The sequence below is a fragment of the Nipponia nippon genome, unplaced genomic scaffold (assembly GCF_047370975.1).
Source record: "Nipponia nippon isolate SJK-2023a ecotype South Korea unplaced genomic scaffold, ASM4737097v1 scaffold_3, whole genome shotgun sequence".
NCBI classification, from domain to species: Eukaryota; Metazoa; Chordata; class Aves; order Pelecaniformes; family Threskiornithidae; genus Nipponia; species Nipponia nippon.
This window is the reverse complement of record NW_028262347.1, coordinates 124,442,164-124,468,457: the sequence shown is the minus strand read 5'-3', so window position 1 is coordinate 124,468,457 and position 26,294 is coordinate 124,442,164. Positions and strand designations below refer to the sequence as shown.

Sequence of the window (26,294 nt, the reverse complement as noted above, 5' to 3'; positions counted from 1 at the left end):
TTCAAGGGGTTACAAACGTGAAGTTGTTTTGTCCCCTTTCCCTTCTGCGAATCAGTTGACAGTTACAGTCGCTGGGCTTGTCCAAAACCAAGAGGGGACACTTCTAGGAAGCCGCTAGCAGGGGCTGATAATGCAACAGGTTCACGAAGGTGGAGTTTCGGAGTCTGTTTTGCAGTTAGAGAGACTTAGGGCCATGAACCAAGCATGAGGAGAAAAAGACCATCCTTTTGTAGGGTGAGAGGAAACTGGAGAAGTTGCTCAGCTTGCTGGGACTTAATATAAATATAGATCTAATAAAACAGGTACAAGTCTGAAAAACTCTTGAGAGTAACAGGCCAGACCTACTGCTTCAGCTGATGCTGGGACAAGATTCATGAAGCTACGTGACCTAAAGGTTCGGAAGATCACAAATCCTGCGCCATCGACCAACTAAACGTTTTGGGTAAAGACGTTCCTCACATCTGGAAGGCTGAAATCAAAAAAGGAGAAGAGACTCCTCAATCCTAAAGCAATAACCATCACCAGGTGCCGATTCCAATCACAAAAAAAGGCTTGGGGGGTTGCTACTACTGCAAGAGGAACGGACCATCCACTCGTCCCGCTCGGTGGAAAGCAGGTAACCACGGCAGAGCAAACACACGCAGGAAGCAATAGAGCTAATCTGAAAATACGACTAGATCTACAGCATCTTACACTTAAAATCTACACACTAGAATTGGAGCACGGAAAAAATAAATGCATTATAACAGGATAAAATGCCCAAAGCATTCAAAAAACTATGGCTATGGACACAGCACATTCCACACGTTAAAAAAAACCACCCAAATTAAAAAAATCTTAGTATCACATCTGGACAACATCCAATGCATTCCTTACTTAATCCGACTGTTTTGGATTTTGAAGAAAGAGAACAGACTTCACGAACAAGAACCCAGGTGAAGAAAGGGCCATTATCATTCCCAAAAAGAAGTGCTAACATGAACATCCAAACGTAGCATCCAACTCTCCTTCCGTAGAAATATCTGTAACTCCTCACGGACTCAATAAAAATGTAACCTTTTAACTCTGGCCTTAAAACTGCACAAAACTTAGATGCCCGAGACAAATTTTTTCCCTTTCTGCATTTAATACAGTAACAAGAAACTGCAAGCCTTGAAGACAAACGCACACCACTATTACCCGTCCACTGCGGACGCTGATCTCCAAACGGTCTCCAAACCACACGAACGAGCTACTCCACGTTAACTGCAACTCTACCAAAAGGGGCAACATCACAACTTCATACACTCACCGCTCCTGCCTCTCTTGCCCACGCTCACCGACGCATGGCAGCGCTGCACGGAGGGGCCGCGTTTACAAGAGCGGTGCCTGCGCTGCAGAAGACCCCTGGTACGCTCTCCGAAACGTGCCAGGTGGCTAACAAGGATGGATCTTGGAAATATGCTTCTAGTAATTGCACATTCTTAGCTTTTCTTAAGAACACAAAACACACGGGTCCCAAATTGTTTACAAATTTAATGTCTTACAAATCTGGACTTCTCAGTACAATGAACTTAAGGTTTCTTTTAAAAAATTATCAAAATTTCAGCATAATAGTTCTTCTAATACATCTCTAGTTTTTTGAAGAATATTTACAGGACTGTAATGAAAAATAAGACTTAAGCACATGAAAATTTAAGCAGAGAATAGCTTACAATTAAACTGGCAGTAAAGCAATATGGCTTCCTGACTGCTGTACTGATCAACAGAAAGACGGGGATAAATACTGTTACAGAGAGATTCATTTTTATGTTTGCCGTTTTGCACAAGCACCCCATGGTTTAAGAACCACTGCACACAGACACATCTATTAAAACAGGTATCTAAGCTGTATCTGTAAACAGCTAAGAAATATATTTTGATAATATCATAATTCAGCGATTGCTTTACAAAATCTGAGCTTACAATCTGAGTGCAAATCAATTCACATTAAAAACCTGCAATTTCAATTACTGAATTGATTTAAAAACTGGTTCCGTGACTGTTAAGACTGTTTTCTTGTTCTTGCACTTGTTCTTGTGCTTGATCTTGTCTTCCTGTCCGTTCCTCCAGCAGTCCGAGTAACCCTTACGTCCTCTTCACCAAGTTCTTCTTTAGCTTTGTTTATTCTTCCTTTTTGTAGCGATCGGTTTTCATCATTCTCTATTTGTACACAAAAAGTTAACTGTAAATTTATACCATAAATCAAACATTTTCTACCAAATTCAATCTTCAGTTACATTGTTTTTAAAGGAAACATCCCTAATGACTACATTCCAAAGATTACATCTATGAATTCAACAAACCAGCTGCAAACCCCATACTTCTGCACATCCAATATCCTTTAAGGTAGATCCCTGAGGACTTACAGCTATTTCTGAAAGTAGGTTAACATTAATGAGAGCACCAAAACCAATTAGCTGCCATTTTAGCTAAAATTCCTTCTACCGATACGTAAAACTAAAACATATCCAACACCGAAGAAAAATCCTGCAAAAATGAATATACAGTAACTGTTTTATGGTCCAGATAAAGCTGGAAAGTCAGGCTTTTAACTGTAAAGAAAAGACTAGACACCCATGTAAGTATCCAGATTACACAGAAAAGTTAAGCTGCTCCAAGAGATAAGCATCAACCCAAGCACCAGACATAGAAACCATCACTAAAATCCATGCAGGGAAAGATGACCTCCATGGAAGAGAAAATCCAGGCAGGTAGTAAAGCACCAGAAGAGATCGACCATTTGGCAAGTACGTGTAACAGTATCAGGAGGCAGGAACTAGCAAGTGTGTAAAGGGAAACAAAAGAAAACTCAATAAACAAAGACAGATACCTGGCAAAATAGATGTGCATGTTATATGAGGATAAGCACATGCACCAGAAAGGGGAAAGAGCCTAAGAGAAATGAAACAAAGGCATGGTCAAATCACAGTAAGGTTTTTAACACAATTTGGTAGGAAATTCCTCCATATGTAGCTTTAAAGATTCATTGTTATTTCCATTCACATACATTTGTTTCATAATATTTTCTAATTGCATCACGGTAGTTTTTAAGTTACATTGCATCAAGCTGAAAATTGCAGGGAATATTTTAGATGCCTGCAGCAAGAGTTCTGGTGGCTTGGGGAAAGCAAAACAGTAAAGGAGGAAATGGGACACGCATGGAACTTTTGCTGTCTTTTTAGCTCAAATAGAGCTTCAAGCCCTTCTAGCATCAACTTCAAAAACACAGCTGATGACTAGTAAAGGTCCTCCAAAACCTAGAGATATAAAAGCAGGTGCTTAGATGGTACTTAGGAGAAAACGAGATGAACAATGAGTACTACGAACACGTTATCATCATGTTCTATCATTACCACCTTCTTCTGCATGTAAGTTAGTTGCTGTACTCTAAACTACAATTTGTTGTTATGGATTGAGAGAGAATGTACTATAGAAGAGCACAAAGACATTTGAACACCCCAAACAGGGGAAGAATGCATGTCATATCCCATAAACCCGATCCCTTCTACTTAGAAAAAACATCTTGTTATATAGATAGATAGATAGATAGATATATTTATGTAAGATAACATAGACCATATTTACTTAAGTCTTCTTGCTATATTGAAGACCTACTCTCTATCTACATTAGAGCATGGCAGCCCACAGTAATACTAGAATTTTGTACACATTATTGTTATATCTATAAATAACTTAGCTATACTTCGAAAATAGAAAGTAAATTCTTGCCTCACCTGATTTTAATTTTTTGGATGCTAAGTCATCTGCTGGCAACTGACATTTTCTTCTGCGAGAAGTGGAAGTTGCCTGTTGTACAGGGTTAACCTCTTTTCCTTTTCCAGATTTATTATTTTTTTCAGAACCAGCGGATGTCAAACACACATTTTGAGTTTCCGAAGTTTTACCATTTTCTGGCAAGTCGCCGTTTTTACAGCTAGAAGTAGCTGCCTCTGATGTGAATTCTACCTTTTTCCTTTTATTCCTCAATTGCCTTGTTTTTTCCTGAGATGAATTATTTTCTAGAGATGTATCTTCACCTTCTTTAAGAATCCTCTTTTGACGTCTATCTTTGGGCAAGCCAGGTTCTTCCTTGATTAAAGTGGAACTAGTTGCTTCAGATTTGGAAGAAATTGTTTTCTTTCTGCCCACTCTTGATGGATTTTCTTTTGCAGATGGAGCTACCTCCAAAAGTATACTCTGTTGTTCTTCAGGAGTTTTGTTCTTACTGTCTTCTGGCAAACCTTGAAGTGAGGTGGAACTAACAGCCAGTGAAGTGACTGTTTGCCTCGAGTTCCCTTTTGAAAGATCCATTTCTCCTTGGGAAGTAGAATTTTCCAAAATCAGCTTTTTTGCTTCCCCATAATTATTCTTTCTACCACTTTCTTTCGATAAACCCTGTTTTCCCTGAAGAGAAGTAGACCTTGTGGCTTCTAACAAGGGGGCAATTCCTTTCCTTCTGCCTTTTCTCACTTGATTTTCCTTTACAGGTGAATCAAAAGTTTCTAATGGAACACTTTGATCTTCTTTAGGAGCTTCTTCTCTACCATTATCTGCTGGCAAACCGCGTCTTCCTCTAAGAGAAATGTAATTAGTCGTGCGTGATGCCGGAGCCGTTTCTTTCCTTCTGCCCCTTCCTAATGGCTTCTCTTTTACACAGGACACTGTTTCCAAAGGCATATTTTGTTCTTCATTAGTACTCTCCTCTTTATCATCAGTTTCTGACAAGCCACGTTTTCTCCAGAGAGAAGATGAACTTTTTGCCTCTGCTGCTAGATCAATCTTTTTCCTTTTGTCCCTTGCTGATGCATTTGCTTTTGCCTGCAAAGTTTTATTTCCCAAAGCTGGATTTTGATCTTCTTTCACAGTCATCTTTTTATCATCACCTTCTAGCAACCCACGTCTTTTTCTGATAGAAATAGATCGGGATGCCTGTGATGCTGCAGCAACCTCTCGTCTTTTCCCTCGTCTCAGTGGATTGTCTTCTGTTGAAGAGGGAGTAGCTTCCAAAGCTGAATCTTGCTCCTTTACAAAAGCTTCATCTTTACTATGATCTGCAATTAATGTTTGTTTTTCCATAAAGGTAGAACAAGCTATTTGTGGCATGCAATCAGCTTGCTTTCTTCTGCTCCTCCTTACTTGTGAAGAAGGATTTTCTGAAGTCTCACGTTGACCATCTTCGTAAGTCATTCCTTTGCCATCCTCAGGTAAACTCCTTTTTCCTCCAACCACTTTGGAACTGGCTTCTTCAAGTTCAAAATTAACTTGTCTACCTCTGCCTCTTCTACGTGCAGTTCCATTGTCTTGTGCTCGATTCTTTTGCAGGATTTCAGTTTGCTTTGGTTTAAATATTCCCTGTTCATTTCTTGTCCACTTTTGACGGCTATGAGCAAGACTGTCACTGTTTGCAGCAGGTACTGATGCGCCAGCTGGGTTGTTCTGGTCCTCCGTGACTTGGCATGTATTCTTGACACAAAGAGAGCTCAAAGAATTTTTGAGAGAAGATTCGTCCATTTCTGTTTCTGACTTAAATTTGGGAGTAATTAGTTCTAGGTTGGTTACATCTTTGGCAAGTTCATCAGTCTTTTTCTCCAAAGAGTCATTTTTGCCTCTCCTGTTTCTAGTTCTGTTTGTTTCTCGTACTGCGCTTCTGTTTGCTTCCAAGTTCAGAGCAGTAACCGGTATTTTGTTTGCCTCTCCAGAAAGTGACTCTGCTTTTAATCTTTGAGATGCCTCTGTTGTATTTTCCTGAGCATTTTCTGTTTCATCTCCCTGAAATTCTTTAATCTCATTTTTTGTGTGTGATTGTGTTTCAGTATCAGTTTCAGCTGAAGTTTCCTCGGTTTTCTGAATGTTTTGTATATTTTCACGTGCGATCCCACCAATGTCTGCTTTTATTTCAGCTGAGTGCTTTCTAGCACTTCTTAAAGACTTAATTCCTTTCTCTGTTGTCTTTATTTCAAGTTTAGTTCCATTTTCAGACTCTTCTGCTGTGGCAGTCTCTGTGTCTTTGCCAGAAGTCTGTTCATCTCTTTGTATCATCTTTGCTGATGAGTCTTTGCGAAGCTTCCTTGTTGTCCCATGAAGGTCCTCTGAAGAAGCTTGTGTAACTCGGTCATTTCTAGCTCTTCTTCCTCTTTTAGGTGGAATCAGTGGTTCTGTGTTTTCTACTTTTTTTACTCCTCTAGACCTCTTCCCAGGTGACAGAAGCATTTCTTCACTGTCTTCTACACCACCTTCATTAGATTTGTTTTCAGGTTTTTTTAAACCTGTTTGCAGTTGACAATTTTCATTTTGCATGCTACTAGATACACTTACTCTCTTTATGGTTGGAACATCTTCGGTTTCTAAGATGTCATTGATGCCATACTCCTGCAAAGTCTGTTTCATATTTGCAAGTTCTTTTCGTAGCACTGAAGGATCTCTGCCACAGGACTCAAGATTCTCACTTGGGTGTTTTAACTCCTTCGGTTCTTTCCTTTTACCTCTTCCTGGTCTTGGAGTAGCTGCACGTGGTTCCACAAACGAAACAGTTTCAACTTTTTCCTGATCAGGGTGCTCTGAAACGATTTCTTCTTGCATGCAACGCTTTGTTCTCCTTCCTCTTCCTTCATTTTTAGCTACTGAAGATGAAGTACTGATCTCTCCCATCTCCTCTTGGGCGCTCTTTTTTCCCAGACCTTGCAATTCTTTTAAATTCAAATCCTTTTCACACTGCTTTGCAGAAGCAGGATGTACTGTCTTCTGCGATCTGCCCCTTGCTGGTCTCTGGGTGGACTGGTCTTCACTAGTTGATTCCTTCTGTTGAGAATCTTCATCTTGTGAAATACTTCCTTTGTCTTCTAAAACAGGTTTTTTTCCCCCCATTCAAAGTTTTTACATAGAAGAGAACACAAACAAAAGTTACACATTACTATGCCTGATCAAAGTATCTGGGAGTTTTGATTTTCCTAACAGAGTCATCTTGCTCAAACAAATCACACTTAATATTCTTATTTTTTTAAATAACTAAATATTTTAACCAACTCCTAGATTAAAGGCCAGGCTTCTGACCAAAGATGTCTGGTTTATTTGGTAGGGAGCATTCATAGGTTTAAACTACCTTTTTGAAAGTCTTTGCAAAGAAAGATAATTTTAAGTGGAGACCTTAACATCAGGTTTTTTACACTGGTACGTTTGGAGATGCCAACATGACCACACCAACAAATTACTACACCGTTACTTCTAACACCAATAGAATTCCAGCACCTGGTGTTCTTTAGGGATGACTGCACAAATTCCATGAGCTATGCATGCTTCGCACTGTATATTTTTGAATTTTTAAAACATATGCTAAAACTTCATAATAACATATATTACCTTGTGTATTCATTATTCCTCCAGCTAAAGCAAAAGTATTTGTACTTACCATATTTATGACTGGAATTAGCACAAAGAGGTGCAGTATCTTCCTGCTTAGAACCCATAACATTTACTGATCTGACCTAAGGGAATAAACAATAACCAGTAAATGCTTGTCTGACAGGACAAGAAATAATGGAGCCAACCAATACAAATTTAATGTAAAGTAATAGTTGAAAAAAGTCTTGTCAAATACTTTTCTCTAAAAATGAAATCAACTTAGTTTTGTAACCGCATCCATATATCTGATATTAGCACACAAATATATCAAACTTAATACTTGCCATCTGAGCTAGCGTAGCATTTTTAAAGTGAAAGATAACAAACACTGCATAAAGTTAAAAAAGTATTAATTAAATTGTCTGAAAAGTGTTTACATGAGTGCTCAAAAGGAATTTGGGGTATTGAAACTGAATCATTTGAGTATTTTGTGGTGTTTTATTGTAGTTCTACACTGATGAGCACTAAGCCCAGTGATACTCGATATTTTATCTATGGATCCAGGAATGAACATAAAAATCAATACTAATAAAATTCACAAATGACAAGAGTGATGAAGCTGTGAATTATAAGGTCAGAATGGTAAGCCAGACCTACCTCAGTAACTACTTAGACTGGGTTCCTTCAAAGATAATACATATTAACACAGGCAAATGTACAGTGACAAAGCTATCTCCATAAAATAGGCATCCATTCAGGAAGCAATGAAGGAAAGACTTAGGGGCACAGTGAGCAATCAGCTGATGACATGGTAACCCGTTTTGTCAAATGCTCAACACTTTTGGATGTGCAAAGAAAAAGTGAACTTAAAGTTTAATCTATAGGGTATGAAGCAGCTGTAGAAAACAAAAAACCCAACCATATGCCTTGCTTATGAAAAGGAAGGCTGAGAAAGAATTTGATTAGTTTGTAAGCAATTTAAAGGGTGCTTTAAACATAACAGGAACAAATGACCAGAAAAAAAAAGTGCTCAGATTCAAATTTGTAATAAGCTATGTCTTCTAGTAGGGGGGGCATTCACCTGGACAAAGCTACCAAGGACAAAAGATTGCCATCTTTACAGTTTTCAAATCAACATGAGGTGCTTTTCTAGAAGGTATCTTTTCCTCCACAGGTTATGGGCAGGACATATTTCAAGTCCTGTAACATACACAATATCATACCAGGAGGCCTAAGAATTCATTTCAACCACAGGCTTCAAAATCTAAATACATCCCTTTCAAAAGCTAAAGAAAGTATTTTACCTTAATTTCCTCCGGTATATCAAACATTTCCGTAACTCCAACATAGTCCACTTCAGAATCAGAACATTTCTGCCTGGGTTCTGCCATAAGCCTTTGCAGACCCACAAAATCATCAACTGGTTGATACTTCTCTCTCGGAGTCTTCACTAGTCTACTAATACCAAACGCATCATCAACTGGTTGATACTTCTCTCTCGGAGTCTTCACTAGTCTACTAATACCAAACGCATCATCAACTGGTTGATACTTCTCTCTCGGAGTCTTCACTAGTCTACTAATACCAAACGCATCATCAACTGGTTGATACTTCTCTCTCGGAGTCTTCACTAGTCTACTAATACCAAACGCATCATCAACTGGTTGATACTTCTCTCTCGGAGTCTTCACTAGTCTACTAACACCAAACGCATCATCAACTGGTTGATACTTCTCTCTCGGAGTCTTCACTAGTCTACTAACACCAAACGCATCATCAACTGGTTGATACTTCTCTCTCGGAGTCTTCACTAGTCTACTAACACCAAACGTATCTTCTATGGGTTCAACTTTTTCCTTTGGTGTCTTGAAAATACGGCTGACTCCAATCATGTCTTCTACTGGCTGATATTTCAGCTTTGGAGCTTTCTTGATTAAAGTGACACCTGCCACATCTTTTACTGCTTCCCCTTTTTGCACTGGTGTCTTCCGCGATCTTTCAATCTTTTTCTGCTTGATGCCTGACATGACCTCAGCTGGCTCCAACTTCTGCTTTGGAGTCCTCCTTTTACTTCCCGATTCCACCCGAGATGCTTGTTTTTCTGGAATTCTTGACAAACTATCCACACTAATATTTTCTTCCAGCACAGTTTTTCTTTTTTCAGGAGTTTTTGTGGATATTGCATCAAACATAGACTTTAGAGATTCCTTCTCTCTCAGTAAGTGACAAATTCCTGGACTATCTTGTTTCTGTTCTGAAGCAGCTGAACTATTTAACGGTGACACCATCATCTCTCCTGAAAGAAGTAGATTTATGTGATTTGGAAAAAGAATTACGCAGAAAGTCCAAGCATTCTAATTGTTGTATAACTAAGTAAAATGGATTCAAACAGCCGGAGCCTTCTACAAACCAAAACCCCAAAATGTGCATCAACAACTGACATCAGCACCTCCTCCACTGCCCCTCTTGAGGAAGGTGCAGGCTGCGATGAGGTCCCTCCCTCAGCCTTCTCTTCTCCAAGCTGAACAAGACAAGTGACTTCAGACGCTCCTCATAAATCTTGCCCTCAAGACCTATTAGACACTCTAATAATTTGATGTCCTTCTTACACTGAGGTGCTCAAAACTGCACACAGGACTTGAGGTGGGGCCACACCAGTGCAGTGTAGAGGGGGACAATCACCTCCCTCGACCGGCTCGCTGTACTGTGCTTGATGCACCTGAGGACACAGTTGGCCCCTTTGGCTGCCAGGGGACACTGCTGACTCACATTCAATTTGCCATCAACCCAAACCCCCAGATCTCTTTCCACGGGGCTGCTCTCCAGCCTCTTGTCCTGCAATTTGTATGTATAACCAGGATAACCCCATCCCAGGTGGAGAATCCAGCACTTGCTCTTGTCAAATTCTGTATGTTTGGCAATTGCCCAGCTCTCTACTCTATCCAGATCTCTCTGTAAAGCTTCTCTACCCTCAAAGGAGTCCACAGCTCCTTCTAGTTTAGTATCATCGGCAAACTTACTTAATGTACATTCAATTCCTGTGTCCAGATCACTTATAAAAACATCAAAGAGCACTGGCCCTAAAACTGAGCCCTCAGGGACCCCACTGGTGACTGGCTGCCAGCCTGATGTAACCCCATTTACTGTAACTCTTTGAGCCTGACCCAGCAGCCAGCTGCTCACCCAACGGACTATGGACTTGTCTAGCTGTGCGCTGGACATTTTATCCAGAAGGATGCTGTGAGAGACAGTATCAAAACCTTTGCTAAAATCCAAAAACCACCACCTCTACTGGCTTCTCCTGGTCACCTACATGGATGACCTTATCATAAAAGGAAAGGAAGTTGGTTAAGCAGGACATTCCCCTCATCAACCTGTGCTGGCTACGACCCATGACTGTGTTGTCTCTTAAGTGTTTTTCAGTAACTCCCAGAATAACCTTCTCCATCATTTTACCATGCACTGAAGCGAGACTGACAGGCCTCTAATTACCAGGGTCTTCCTTCTTTCCCATCTTGAAAATTGGGACATTTGCCAGCTTCCAGACGACTGTGACCTCTCCAGACCCCCAGGACCATCAAAAAATAATGGAGAGAGGTCCGGCAATAACATCAGCCAGCTACACTCAGTTTGTATGCAGCCTGTACTTGGAAAGACACTTTTCACAAATATTCATTATGGTCCCTGCAGAGGCACTGACTTTTGGAGTTCTTGGATTCTTTTGTGTCCTGCTCATTATGCATAGCAGAAAAGGATAATCAAGAGGAAAGCTTGGGAAAAAGTGAAGCGACTTTCTCTGGCCGTTTAGTGCCAGCTCTTTATTTTCCTTCACTATTTCCTAGCGCGTTAAGCATGAGCATTAGAACAAGCATAACCATGCTGTTTCTCAATAGAAATAGCCATCATTCCTCCCACTAGTAAAAAAGAACTGAAACAAAGAAAAGGTAATGGACAAAAGTCTGGTCAGAACAACTCATAGAAGATTTTAGAGGAAGTTATATTTTCTTCCTGAAGCACAATTTAGATCAAACATATAATGCCAGAAATGCTATTGCTGGAATAATAAATTCAAACCCAAGCCCTGAATATTGAAAGGCTAGCCTTGCTTTGGTCCCTGGAAAAATAGTGGAGCAGGTCCTCTTGAAACATGCTTCTGGGCACAGGAAGAACAGGGTGATTTGGAACAGTCAGCATCAATTTATCCGAGAAAAATCATACCTGACCAATCCAATTACCTTCTACAATAAAAAAAAACAACCAAAAGAAAACCCAAACAGATTTGTGGATGAAAAGAGAGCAGTAGCTATTATATAATGTGACTTTAACAAGGTTTTCAACACCGTCTCCCACAATATTTTGGTATCCAAAAAGAACATCACAGGCAAGATGAACGGGCAACTGGTTGAATAAAGAACTGGTTGGATGATCAGACTCAGGGAGTTGCAGTTAACGAGTCTCTACCTGCAGGCCAGTACCAAGTAAGAGTTCTGCAGGCTGGAGGAACAAGATAACTCTAGGAGTCCCTTATACTTAACTGCAGCTATAATCTCAATCTTAAAACTCTCTCTGTTCATTTTAAAAGCAGAACCCTCATCTTCAAACTCGAAATAAAGTACATACATCTACTGGTGTCAGTTTTTAACCAAGGCTTGTAGGATCTAGCAATAACTTGCCTTTGTAGTTCCTATCCTGTCAAGTCCTAATCATAAAACGTTCAAGTCCTTCCAAATTCCTGGTCCAGCATGATTAAGAAATAAACTAGTTTTTTCAATACATGTTCCCTAAATTACAAAACTAAAGCATTCGTGCCATACAAAAGGATCGATGTGTATAGAATCTGAGATTAAGGGCTTGCTTGCCCACCGATTTAAGGAAAGCACTAAATAACAGGATAAAAGATCACTCTACTAGTTCTTCTTTTCAAAGAAAACACTTGTTACTGGACTCCTTCCTGAAGTTACTAACAAGGTTTGTTATACCTAAGCCTACCTTCCACAACATCTGAAATAAAGCAAAATGCATTTCAACTATTGTTTTAAATACTGGAGGATTTATTCTTGATTTTTCTTGGTGTTTCAGTAGATGCTCAGTTTTGCTAAATTCTCAAGAAAACAGACTTTTAATTTCAAGAATTCTGAGTTATACAGGGACACAATGACTGGTATGCAAGGTTACTAGCAAAAGATGCACAACAAAGTAGTGTCTTAATACAAATCTTTCTAACCTGACACTTTTTTAAAAAAAATTTAAATAGACTTTTTCTGCAAGATTACACAATAACCTCTCCCTGCCATGAAACTGGATTTAGATGTATCCACAGACAACTGATTAAGAAAACGCCATGCTTCAGCAGAAGATTTGCCTGAAACAATACTTCAACATTTTGAAATTTCATACCAAATAGAATGAATAAGAAAATAACACCTACTCAAAAATTAACTGGAACTACAAAAATGTCTTTTAATACACGATAAAAATCAATGGTTCCTTTTATGGGTTGCCAGATGCTTCATCTCAATACATCAAGTCTGCCCAGGCTGAGACTACCCACTGTCTCAAGTAGCAGACCCACCACTACCCCTAAATATACCTAAACATTTTCTTTCTTTCCAAATAACAAACATACCAGATTCTTCAGGAGTGTGCAATTCAGAAATTTCCACTGCGGTACATGTTGGCGTAAAATCAGTCTTCTCAACAGTGGCCAAAGGTAATGCTTTTCCACTCTTATTTTCTGGAGTTTGAAACATTTCAGTCATTCCTATAAATTATATTCAGAGAAATGAGCATATGTTTTGACAAAAGTAGTACAGAGTTGGCAGAGTGAACAACAGATTTTAAAAACTTACCTGTGAAGCTTTCGTCCATGTTCATGTTTAGCTTCAAGATAGGATTTTTTACCACTTTAGGGACCTGTCCAGCCGTTCTGACTGTGGTGGAATAAGCTCTACCTACCACTATTGTAGCAGGTGACTCTGCATGACCTGTACTAAAATGACCTTTTATTTTTCTTTCTGGAGTCTGCAGAAGGGAAAGAAAGGGAGGGGGGGGAAGTTACTAAACAAAGATTCCTTTTGTATAAAATCTATATTTCTTACACGCTGTGGCAAAGACATCAACATCCATTTAACATCATACTAAAAATAAGCTTCCATCTTCTGTAGGAAAATACCTAACAAGTTGTTTTGTGGTTATGCAAAAACAAATAGAAGAAACATGGAAAAAAAGGAAAAGAATACCTTTGGTAATTGGGTTTTCTTCTTTAGGGATCTTCCTTTTTGGACACTTTTTTTAACAGTTTTTGACTGTGGTCTTGCAACACCTAATTTTACCACTTCTGCCCAAGATTTTGCAACTAGGAAGCAAAAGAGAAATAACCACTTTCATTCTCAGGTGTAATAAATGCAAGTTCACAATTATTTCTTTATGATTCCAATGGATTTGCTGCAGTCGGGCATAGGAAAGTGGTGGTTGCATCATCTGACACCACCTCTACCAAAGCGCTCTGTGAAACGCTTTCAACTGGAAGATCTAATTTCAGCTGAAGTTTAATAAAGTCTCCACGTACCCAGGATGGCCATTTCCACAAAACAGCAGCAACAACAAAATCTTCATACAGCGGCAAATAGATGTTAGATCCTAGAACGGAACACTGACCCAATTCCATCCTCACTTTTTGTAAGGAAATACTTTTTTCCAATAGAAACTTGCCACGAGCCTTTCAATCTCATTCACTATTATACCTGAACTTTTCCCTGGTGGGACTTGAGATTTAACATCAGACAAACGGCTTCTAAGTGAAACATATCCAGCTTTTCTTTCACCACCTTCCCAAGGAATGCCGTAGTCAGGAAATTGTTTATTTATACTGCTTACTGCATTTAGATCTACACGCACTTGCCATAATTTTTCTTCTATCACCTTCTCCTTATAACATACTCTGAACATTCCCAAAGCAAGGTTACCTTTATCACAGCATCATTCTGTACACAGCAGAGGAATCAGGGAATTAGTGCAGCTGTGTAATAAATGAAGCTGTCAGTTGGTAGGACATCTGCCTCATTTACTTCACAAATAAGCTATGAGAAGACAGGGATCATATAAAAGAAATTATTATTTTTTTAAGTAGAGATAAAAAGGGGGATGCTGTTCCTGAAGGATGATATTATTTTTTTCTCAGAATTGCCATGTAAGTTGGCAAAAGTCTGTAAATAAAAAGAACTTTCAAAAGCTGTCATTGCCGGGATGTTCAGGATACGTAGAAAAATGCCAAGCATGCAGGAAATTATCTGAAAAAGCACTGGAAACACAAAGACATTTGTTTTGGATACAAATTAGACATCCAAAATTTTTAAGAACTGTGATGTTCTTTTCATATTGCAGAAAAAACTGATGCACTCACATTAAAAACCACTTACACATTACAGAGAGGTGGTGAAAAATGGTATGTCATTAATGTTTGTGAAGTACTCTGGTGCTATTAAAATAAATGGAACAACAAAAGGCACTGAAAAAAGAACCCAGCTTACTTTGCTAAAAGACTAATACCACTTTCAGCTGTATAAGCAGGAAGTATTGTGAAGGCCTGTGATTTTATCTCATCGCCTAATAATAACGATGATGAGAACATCATTGGGACATTGTATACAGTACGTTGTTCAAAATTTTAAAATGACACTACAAAAAAATGGAGACATAAAGAGAAATAAAAATTCCTTGGCGAATAGGGGTGTTGGTAGGAAACTTTAAATTTGACTTTGAAAGAGTCAAATCGATTTAACATCTGTTTACAAAAACAGATGACAAAGACACCTTATCTGTAAGTTTCTTCAAAGACTAAAATGTCAAGAACCAGAGCTCCCCTATCATGTTTCCAGTGCTCTCAAAACTATTTCAAACCAGTGTTCAACAGTCAAATTCAAATGTTCAACTTCAAAATATTCAAATTAACACCTAGTTATCATCCTATTTTTTAATTATATCTGTTATATACCACTGTCAACAGTTAAATGCAGTCCAGTCCATGGACAAAGATTTTGAACTGCGTACAAAAAAAGCATAAAGACAACAAACTGAAGCTAGATTGCTATGAAGTGCACATTTTCAAATCAAAATTGATGTAATTGACATAATTTGATTTAGTTCACTACTACTTGAATCTGAAGGATCACTATTGCAACTAACCTTGCAAAGAGAACCTTAATTCTACCATTTGTCAACTTCTGAACATTAAGATTTATGTTCTGAACACAATTTTATATATGCTTTAGTAATTTGCTTTATGAATACAAGACAATGTAATGCTTTGCAATTCCCAGTTGTTTCCAACAAGTCCAACAACCGTCAGAAGATACGCCAATCATTTGGTGGCCTCTGCATAACGAAACAATAGGCCTACTTCAGTTTTGTTCCTGTATTTTAAGGCATTAAAATTAATATTAAAAATGAACTGCTGAAACAAACCTAGTAAATTGGCACTAGAGGCACCGCTTCTTCTTTTTGCATTGATAGCTGCTACGGCCCCACTTCTTCTCTTCATGGGAGTGACCTTCAAAGCAAGTTGTGCACTTCTGGCTGATTTGTCAGGCGTAGCTGTTAAAAGGGTTTTACAATCTCGGTTAACGTGAGGAGATTTAGGTGTTTTCACTCGGGCACCATTTTTCTGCTTTGTATTTATGTCTTCTGCAACAGTATCCTTCTCTTCTGCGATTGGCAACGATGTCGTGATGAGAGAAACAGAGAAACGTCCTTTTGTGTAAGGTGCTGGAGAGCCTAAAGTAAATTTAGGTGCTGCCTTCCCAGAGGCAGGGGATGAGGCAGCTGGGGACTTCTGAGTCGGCAAGTTTTTTGGTGACATTTTTTCCTTCTGCAAATGTTCAGAAAGTTCCTGGTAGAAAAAAAATACATAAAGATAAAATGTTACTGCGCGTAGCTGAACTACAAACGCTCATCTCCATCTCTGACAAGTAAATACAATAGTATAAAATATCACCAGATCGTTTGAAAAACCCTTAAATGTTATTCCCTGAAAACAAACTTGTAACAAGTTTTAAATTTCAAAAGTCTCAAAAGACACATGCAAATTCAATTGAATAAATTAACTGAGTTATTCTACTTTATTCAAAAGTTTTGTTCACATCAAGTACACTACACACATTTTAACTAGTTTAAACCAACAGCAAGTGTTTTCAAACTTCTAGCCAAACCAGGTGGCAGTAGCTTGCACAGTCTGCCAACAAACTACTGTTTTCTGTTATTTATGGTAAACTGGAGCTTGTAGACACTGCTGCTAAGCACAAACATACAGAAAAATACTCCCGCACATGCATGAGAACGAGCAATAGTGTGTGAGGTGAATAAAAACACACCTCCTGTATAAAGACAGGTAGATATAAAGGGTAAAGCTGAGCCCTTTCCTACAATGGAGAAGTTAAAAAATGCCAATTAATATTTGCTAATTTCAAATACCATCTTAACTTGCAATTAAAATTTCTACTTCCCAACATACACCTAACAAGGTTTACTACTAATTTTTAATTAAGTTTCAGAAGTCTTAGAATTTATAAATTCTGTTCCCATCAATTGTCTCAGCAACTTGATTAGTTGTAACATTTACCTGGACTGCAAAGTGCTTCAGTCCCTGAGCCTTTTTCAGAACCGCACGTGGTGAGTTTCCAAATGGTAAGCTCAGCCTCGCAGGAATCGCACCTCTTTTAAGGGGCGAGTTGGGAGGCAAACTTTTATCAAAAAGTTCTGGACTTAGATGACCACCAAAAGACACTCTCTTTCTTTTTCCTAAAGGCTGAAGTAACAAATCACCACTTTTCTTCTTCTGAGATATCCTTTTTGTCTTGCCTAAAAATAACAATTGAAAATATTTTCATATATCTAAAAATCCAAGTCAACATTTTAACCAGCATAGAAAACAGTGCTTACACATGCATTTTAAAGTTGGAAATATATCAGAAGGTCACTTAACTTAAAGAGAAATAGATACAATTGAGTAAACTTTTATACATATTATTGTGTGGTTTTACGGTCAAATATGACTACATGATAAATATTTTAGAACTAATATGTCAGGAATAAGCTCCGCGTTTTATGTAAGTGGAAGAATTCTCATAAAAACGCTACGAGAATTGCTCAAATACAAAAACGAGACAGGGGATTAAACACACTTACCTGATTCTTCTCCAGCCAACAGGCCAGAAATATGCATTTCTGACACAGCCTCATCGTCTTTCAGTACAGCAGCACTTCCAGAAGACCTTCTCTTCAATGACAATCTGCGAGGTCTTGTAACACTGGCACCTTCCAACTCTTGTTTCTGATGATCCCCCTCCGTGGCCAGCTCTTCGTTAGTCCCACTGTCTTTTCTGTCTCTAGTCTTACCGTGATGCTCTTGAACGGCATTTGTCTCCAATGCATTTTCAGTTAGCAGTCCAGAGGTCCTTGGCCTACCCCTTTTCCTTCCAGAGTCAGATTTCTGACCAGCAGGAGATGCCAGATCTGACGTCAACTCTTCTGAAGCCAGCGTCTCTGAAAGGACACTTTTATTTGATAATTCTGTACTTTGCCTGTTATTTCTTCTGGGACTCTTGGAATTAGAAAGAGAGGCAGGAGTTTCCGAGTGTCCCTCTTTTGAGTTCACAAAGTTTGCCTGATCACCAATTTCTTTCAGCACTTCTTCTTTTACCGGTTTTCCTGGTGTATGTTGCTTACTATTTCGTCTTTGCTTTAAGCATTCATTTTCTGCCAAAGACAGTTGTTTGGGGCTACCGTTTCTGCACGCTGAATCTTCCCTTTGAGTTTCAGCTGAAACTTCTGAAAGAGACTTACATTTCAATGACACACGTCGTCGAGTTGTTGGAGTATCAGTATTTACAGGATTCATCCCGCTAGTTTCTTTGGTAGGCGATACGAACTGAGAGCGGGGACTCTTCCTTCTGGGCGTTGGTGTACACAGAACATATTTATCTACTTCAGAAACGTTTGTCGTGTTAGTTGTTTGCGCCAGTTTATCTACTGCTATTGCAGAGCTGTATATTTTCGTTTCATCTGCATAATCCAAGCATTCTATAGAGCACGGCTTCAGTGAAAACGCTGCATTTCCATCATTCTCCTTACTGGGTTTGGTTGTAACTTCAGTACCTTTAGATCCGCCTGCTGTACCTAGTTCCTTATGATCCTGCAAGTGACTTCTTTTACCAGTATCTCTTGACATCTCCTTTGAAACAGAAGTTCGAGGACTTTTGGTAGAGCTCCTCTTGGTAGCACTTCCTACAGCTGAGATCGGGTTACATTCCGAACTGATTACTTCTTGCTTTATTTTTATTTTACATTCTTCAATATCTTCACTTCTGCCTATTTCTTTTTCTTTAGTCAGGCTTCCCAGATCATAAACACAACTCGATGATGAAATTCGAGCACTTGGTTCTAGCAGAACGCTCTTACCATCTTCTTTTGCAGCTTGTTGAGATACATTTCCCTCTTGCAGAGGTTTTTTCACTTTAATCTCACATTTCAGCGTTTCATAGAGTTTACTAAAGGGAGACATTTCATTTTGCTTTTTATTAGATAGATGTATTCTGTGCGAAGATTTGGGTGTTTGTAGTTTGATGGGGAAAGGTTTGGAAATATTTTTCTCTGTACTTTGTTTATTTTTATTGTCATTTTTTTCTTCACACTCAGCATTATCTACAAAGTAAGCAAAACAAAGCAAAGCAAAAAGTAATACAGATGCAGAGTTACTTAAAAATTGCAGAACTACAAATATGAGTTCCATACAGATAAAAATTCCTTCCTTTCCACTCCCAAGACAGTCAACCAGGGTCCAGGATACAGTACTATAAATAAAGCTCTGTTAACAATAACAATTTATCTTGTAATAGAAGAATTAGTATCTCAATGTTTAACGGAAACTTTAAGTTATAATCTGGAACTTATATTCAGGTAAGGCACTTGGTATTTCACGCTTTTGTTTTTGTCGGAATCAATGGCTCATATACATCTTTCAGGGCTGCCACAAGACAAATCTATGAGCACAGAATTAAGCCACCATTTAGATCGGCTTACCACAACTCAGTCTGGTTTTTGTCCTGCGTTTACACAGGTGCTGTACTGCTTGAACCGTGGCAATGCTTCTCTAGGGTAAGGCCAGGCAATAAAGCAGAGCTGCCACTTCCCAGATGAGACACAGCAAGTGACCGCCCGCGTGCTGCCACTCCGCTGCAATCTGGAACTGCATCCAAGGCAGCCTGAGGCCGCGTGCTTCACTTCGTGTTTCCATGAGCAAGGGGAATATGTGAGCTAACAGAGTTCATCCGGTAAGAGGCGCCTTTTTAAGGCAAAAAGCTGAGACCTCGTGTGCATCCATACATCTACAAGCTCTATTTCTCAACACTGCTTTATGTCAGTATGAACGCCTGCCGAAACAAGTGCTCATACATGTTGACTTTTCTTAATTGTGATGGGAAATAACCCATGTAAAGATGAAGGCAGAGACTCTGACATACAAGGAAAAGCCTGTCAATTATCTTCTGGGAAAGGGGAAAAGAGAAACATGGGAAAGAACAGGAAATTAGATCTTTCCATGAAAGCTTTTACCCAACTGCAGACAAGTACATCAGTATTTTTTTTACTGAGCTGACAAGTTGTTCCCTTAAAGTTGATAGAACAATGAAGCAAAGACTGTTGCGCCATAGGACAGTGTGGGGGAACCCATCACCCAAATCCTGTGAATACAGATGCGCTCACAACAACCCACTGGAATGCAACACTTTGAAACGGCCTGGGTTTTTTGCACTGGAACAAACATTTGTCACGAAAATCAAACCTGTCTGTAGATAAACAGCCTCCATCTAAGAAACCTTGTATCTTCCCATGAAAGTAGCACTACTTAAGACAAGAAGGATGGGAAGGTGAAGTCCTGGCATTTAACCAGTCCATGGCCTATAACTACCCAGACTTAGTAGCTCTAGAAGATTTTTACTGGATCTACATGAAACAGGTATTGTAAACTATTATTTCAATCAGGAAAATTAACCCTTCCTCTATATCTCCAAAATTATACCTGTTTCAGTTTCTTATTAGGAAAGAATACATGACATAATGCAATATTTGCTCAAAAGGGATCTAGCTGTATTCTAGGTCAGCAGAGAACTGCAAGTTAAATTTTAATCACAAAGGTGAACTTGCCACGTTATACTCGTTCGATGCCACTGAAAAGTGAAACGTAATAGGTACTTGTTTCACGTATCAGTTTCCACTGCCGTTTGTATTGCATTTGCAAAGCTGGTGTACTGAGCTCTCTTCTTCGCTGTAATCTTCATAAACTGAATTTGCACAAATCACTTAAAGCCATATATACGGGTTGTGCCAATTCCAGGCTAACTGCTACTGCCCATTTGTCAGAATGCAATTAAACTGATGTCTCCTGGCAGGACTTAGCTTTGGTAAATCACAGCATCTAAGTATGGTGAGATAGTACACTGACGTAGCAAGGTGTATTGGACTCAGATTGAAAAGTCTTAAAATACCTTTCTTTTGCTCTTTTCAACCTTGTTTTTCCCTTTATGCTAAGAATAAATGCAGTTAAGGGGGAAGAAGAAAACAAACCCCCTGTAAAACAAGTACCAACCTGAAGCATGAAGACTTTTAGATCCTGAAGTTTGCTTGCGTAATAATTCCACTTCTGCCACCTGCTGAACATGAAGAACCTGTAAATTTGTACAATATTACAGCAGAGCAACAAATATTTTACAGTTTAGCTTTCAACTGTACATTGGAAAACACTAGATTTAGAAAAATACATGCATTGTTTACTAAACAGGCTTAAAAGTATGCAAATGAAATCCTAGAATGTTTCAAACTTTAAGAACATCAACTAATGCACATTTGAGGCCCTACACTGTAAGAGTTTAAGTCTTGTTTTATCATTGAAATCATTAGTTCTAAAAGCAGCTGTAACATAAGAATATATGCAAGCACATTTGAATCTCACCTTCTCACCAGACCTAGTGGAAGGTTTTTATTTAAATAAGAGAACTGTAACATTAAAAAAAAAAAAAATCTTTCAATAGGTACAGTACTCACAAATAACACTATCCCTTTTAAGGGAGAAAACTTTGCTGAGAACAAAAAAAGAAACTGATGAAAATAAATTATTAAAAGATAGGCTTAGTTTGATATTTATAAATTCCAGCAATACATTAGTGTACTAGCATGTAGAATAGATTCTCTTGGGGAAAAAAAAAAAAAAAAAAAAAAAAAAGAATGCTTATTCTCTAGGGCAAACTTCCCCATTTAAAGCACAAGGATAATCAACGCCCATACTCTGCATTTCCTGCATCCCATCCTCTCTTCAAAAAGGCTAAGGATTAATTTTTAATAGCTTATCTGTATTAGTAACATCACAGATTATGAAGTATCTATTACCAGAAACTGACAAGTCTAAAATTAATAAATTATTAATTTTTAAAAAAAGTATTTATCTGAAGTTTAGTTGTATTTTCAAACAGAAAGGTAGTCTATGGCTGAAAAATTATTCCTAATAAGAAAAGAGAACAAGGAAATGGAATACCGTATCACTACTAACACCAATGTACTTGTAATAAATAAGTCTATGGCCACAAAATTACCTGCAGCGTTTCATCTTTTGGAGATCTAGAACGCCTCTTTCTTGGAGTTGCTTGGAGAGGATATTCAAACCTGGAAGAAATATTTAAAAAGACAACTGTTTTTTGTCAAATAGCTGACGACTAAATTCCCATTATTAAGATACATGACCTAGCAATCGTTGTCCACTCCCAACAATAGACACACATCACTTTTAAAGGCTTTAACTACATCAAAATACTTCTAAATTTTCCCCCAAAAATGGCTACCCTTGAAACAAAATCAAAATGATCTCTCTAGACAACTCTATCTTTATTAGTTTAGCTTAACGTAATACAAAAGCAATTTTAAAAAAAAATCTTTAAGGAATCTTGCCTTCTGAAGAAGGTCTAATGAGATAAACTAGACTAACTTCCGTGTCTGAAGATGGTAACTGATGAAGATTTAAGTTTTTCCCATTTATCTACAGCCATTTCTGTATCTTCATCCAGCAGTAAGAGCCCGTGTCCACAAAGCTCTCTGCATTGTTTGCCTGCAGAGCACATTCCAGGATCGAGGCATTAACAGTTTGTCACTGGCACTTACCTGAAAGAACGATCAATAATAGTTAACACATCTCCATGCTTCAGAGGTACAGGTTGCTGAAAACAACCACCATTCAGCTGCGTAGGATTTACTGTACTTAAATTAGTCAATATTGCCTAAAAATAAAACAAACATTTCAGCAGCCTGATGAGATGCAACGGTGCAATGCATATGCCACTAAAATATGTATATCTTACCTCCTTGTTTTCATTTACTTCAATTTTACAATGTTCTTTTGAGACCTGAGGCAATTGGATGCGAATATCACATTCTGTTCTCCTGTGGGTGAAAATACAATCTGAGTTTTAAGACACACAGAAGACGGAAAAATCTGACTGCTATAGAATTAGGTGATTTCCCAACTTTCCAGCTAATAATTGTACTGCGGCATGATACTGTCTTTAATTTGGTAACATGAAGAAAACGAACTACCTATGTCTTTCAGCTGTGGCAAAAAAACCCAGGAGCTCACACAAGACTTGCAGAATATTTTTAGAAAATACCAGCATGTGCTCTTAAGCTCACTCTTAGGCATTCGTGACTGATCACTCTCAGAGACAGAATATTAGGTAGACAGACCCTTGGTCTCACCTAGATAGCCACTTCTACCTTCTTCAAAGTTGTTAGTAAGTGAAAGCTGTGTTTCTAAGTGTACAGACTTTTTAATTCTTTTTTTTTTTTTTTTTTTTTTTTTAAGCTAATCTCTAATGCTTTTGTCATGCTGTAGGTCTTAGGCAGCAAACATAGCTCTCATATCAGGGGTACTGTTCAGAGAAGTACCTGACACCTCTCACTGATGTAGCGGGCAGAAATTAACGTTTGTACCATTAAGTATCACCTGCCTGGGCAGCTCTGCTGAAGCCACAGAACAGCATTAGTGACACTGGAGTGCCTCCCATAGACTTTCACTATGGAATCTGATTTCAGACTGAATAATTAGTTAAGACATCTATCTGTCAGTAAAGTGCTGAACAGACCTCGTTTAAGAGAGGTAAAAACATTTTATTTGAAGCCTATTTATGGTAAGGTCATCTAGTCAAGTCTTCACATATAGTCTTCAGGTATACTAATTTTATCTTTTAATGCGAAATAGCTGGATCAAGCTCAAAACCAACCACCACTCAACTGTATAAGTCAAAGCAAGTTTCAAGATCAGAGAAGGGGGTATAAGTTCTTATTAATTTTTAATATTCATTCCAGATATTGGCTGAGGTATTCCATTACTGAGGTTTTAGAGAACCAAGGAAAAGAAAAATCGATAAGAGCACTGATGTAATGAAGATGGTCAAATACAAGCCATGTACCTCACTTCTCTTCCCTAGCCAATTATCTGGAAACTGCCTCTGGATAAAAGAATACCATCACTTGCTTGTCAACTGTGTATTACTTTCAATCTCTTTCCCAGATTTCTGTTGGCCAGCAACTTTTTTTAAAAAAAAAAAAAAAAAAAGTAGTTCTGGCAAGGAAAGGAAACAAAACAAAACAAAAAAAAGTTCAGCTTTTTAGTCTTACAATTAACCTTAGTCCAATATTACCTTCCCTCCCCTGAACATGAGTCACAAATAAACTAACATTTTTTTGCAAATAAGTATTAAAAGACATAATCTGCATGAAAAATACCATAATGTTATTTCAACGTATGCAAGTACTCAACTAATTCTCACCTTCCAAATAAACAAGAACTTGCAGTGAGTGGAAAACTAATCCCATCAGTCCCATTCCGCTTAATTACAACAATATTCCCAAAGAGCGGCATCTTCAAATGTAAGGAATCTTACCTATAAGAGAACATCAAAATTACTCATCCAAATAATGCTTTACATATTTATGAAAGTAAATCAATGTAATTATTTTTTTTTACTTCTGTTCAAGAGACATTTTCCAACGTACAGAAGGATCTCAGTGCCATTTACGTGTGCTTGCCTGTGTAGAAAACTGGGAACTATTTACCCCAAGCAACCACTGTAATCACACACGGGAAGCTGAAGGCACTACAGATTTGGAACAACTGATGCTTATACAGGGTGGCAAGAGCAGTCATCACGTGTTCATGTAAACTCAGCTATACTGCTTTGACGTATGCAATAGGGATTTGCTACCCATCAGAGCCTTCGCAAAGATTCAGGGCCAACACGCACTGTATTTCATCCCATAAGCAACTTAAAACTATTTTCATGTTAACAGTCGCTCCTCCTCACCCAAATCTAGATAGTACACGTTCTCCTATCTAGGTGGAAATTCTTAGGCTTGATTTTTAATGTAAACAGAGACCAATGGACTATAGCTGTTTCCCGAAACAAGATAAAACGGTGGCATTACCACGAAGGAGCACTCGCAGGAAGACAGCTGAAAAGAAGGCTGAAAGTTTAGGGGTTGCAAGGATCTCGTGGTAGGCTGCTGAAGCAACTGAGGGTGGCAAGGGCACCCGAGCGTGCACGTAGGGAGAAAGCAGAAGGAACGGCGTTTAACTTGCAAAAAAAACCCCAACCCCAGAGCGTTTGCACAACCAGATACGCTATTCCTTTTCTGTATAAATAGGAGTGTGCGACAGAGTACAAGCAACCCTCAAAACAGCAAATATAAACTGCGCTAACAAGTGTTATACGTTTTAAAGCGGCAAGCTAAAAACAAGGGATGTAATGTAGTTAAGGGGGACCCTTCTGAACTTCTTTTGCCGAGTTTCATACGATAAAATACTTGTTGAAAAAAACAAAACAAAACACGCCCTAGGACAAGCTTGACAGCACCCTTAAGAAAAGCCTTTACCTGTACGTTACAGGAAACGGCGGTCTTCAGCTTTCCTCACCCAAACTGCCCTGTTCGCAGTTTCCACCGACTCTTACAAGCAAAAAACGCCACACGAGCTGCAGAACCCGAAGTTTACGCCACCGTCAGGAGCCCAGGCTCTCTGCGGCCGCGCCTGCAAGCGGGGTGACCCACAGCCACCGGGGCGGCCAGGGCAGGTGCTTCCCGGCTCCCGCTGGCCGAGAAGCAGACGGCTACCGAGGGGAGCAACCCGGCCCAACTCCTCCCCGCGGCGCCCGGAGCCCCAAAACCGCGTCCGCCCGGCCCGATCCCCCCCTCTCACCCTTCCTCCCCACGAAGCCCCGAGCGCAGCGGCGGCCCGGAGGCCTCCTACCTCCGGCGGCCGGCTGCGGGGCCGATGTGGCGGCAGCGGCGCGGCCCCCCGCCCGCCCGGCCCCTCCTGTCAGTGCGCGGCGCCGACTGAGCCTTCCCGCGCGCGCCAGCCGCCGCCGCACCGGGCCCCGGCGGCCACGGATGTATCCCTGCGCCGCACAGAAACAGAGCACGGGAGCCGTGTAGACGGCCCCGGAGCCGCCGCCGCCCTCACATGCTGACAGCCGCCATGGCTGCGGGGACACACCGAGCCCGGCCGGCTGGGACAGGCGCCCCTCGGCGGCCGGACTCTTTTAGTCTTAACTGCTGCCGGCTTGGCGGAAGGAGAAAAGAATCATCGTACTGACGGTTTTTTTTCGAAAAGGCGCGCGTCAGCTCACGATTGGTGATGGGGTGGTCACGTGAACGCGCGGCGGATCCAATGGGAAGCGCGGAGGCGGTTTGATTTCAAATGGCGGCGCAGGGCTCGGGCCCCGCCCCGGGAGCCGTTCCCCGCCTCAGGGCGGCCGCTACCGCCAGCGCCGCCGGTCGGGGCCGTCCTCCGCCCGCCGCCCGCTCCCCGCCGCTTCCCGCCCCACAGGTGCGGGTTTGGGCCT

The 26,294-nt window shown here is 39.7% G+C and overlaps 1 protein-coding gene across 5 annotated transcripts; it reads right to left on the bottom strand.

Moving 5' to 3' along the window:
- Positions 1-1,500: 1,500 nt before the first annotated feature.
- MKI67 (marker of proliferation Ki-67) lies at positions 1,501-25,796 on the bottom strand. Of its 5 annotated transcripts, none has more exons than XM_087767440.1 (17): positions 25,700-25,742; positions 25,327-25,424; positions 24,225-24,338; positions 22,758-22,839; positions 22,561-22,676; positions 21,999-22,068; positions 20,999-21,077; positions 17,542-19,056; positions 16,976-17,214; positions 15,823-16,246; positions 13,599-13,714; positions 13,209-13,380; positions 12,986-13,120; positions 8,664-9,655; positions 7,427-7,502; positions 3,756-6,860; positions 1,501-2,181 (listed from the first exon to the last, which is right to left on the bottom strand). In XM_087767440.1, the coding sequence occupies exons 3-17, from the start codon at positions 24,314-24,316 to the stop codon at positions 2,024-2,026; spliced, it is 7,371 nt and encodes a 2,456-aa protein (XP_087623566.1). In that variant the 5' UTR covers positions 24,317-24,338; positions 25,327-25,424; positions 25,700-25,742; the 3' UTR covers positions 1,501-2,023. The 5 variants fall into 5 exon arrangements, with proteins under 5 accessions (XP_087623566.1, XP_087623565.1, XP_087623568.1 ...); XM_087767444.1 differs by lacking the exon at positions 25,327-25,424 and adding an exon at positions 2,852-2,913 and having other exon boundaries at positions 2,051-2,181; positions 25,700-25,796; XM_087767439.1 differs by lacking the exon at positions 25,327-25,424 and having other exon boundaries at positions 25,700-25,796.
- Between the last annotated feature and the right edge of the window lie 498 nt (positions 25,797-26,294).

Coding starts and splice junctions, on each gene's coding strand:
- MKI67 (XM_087767439.1), bottom strand. CDS start 24,316: ATGCCGCTCTTTGGGAATATTGTTGTAATTAAGCGGAATGGGACTGAT. Junction 13,715..15,822: donor CTCTAGTGCCAATTTACTAG/GTTTGTTTCAGC, acceptor TTTGCTTCCTAG/TTGCAAAATCTTGGGCAGAA. Junction 13,381..13,598: donor AGAAAACCCAATTACCAAAG/GTATTCTTTTCC, acceptor TCCCTTCTGCAG/ACTCCAGAAAGAAAAATAAA.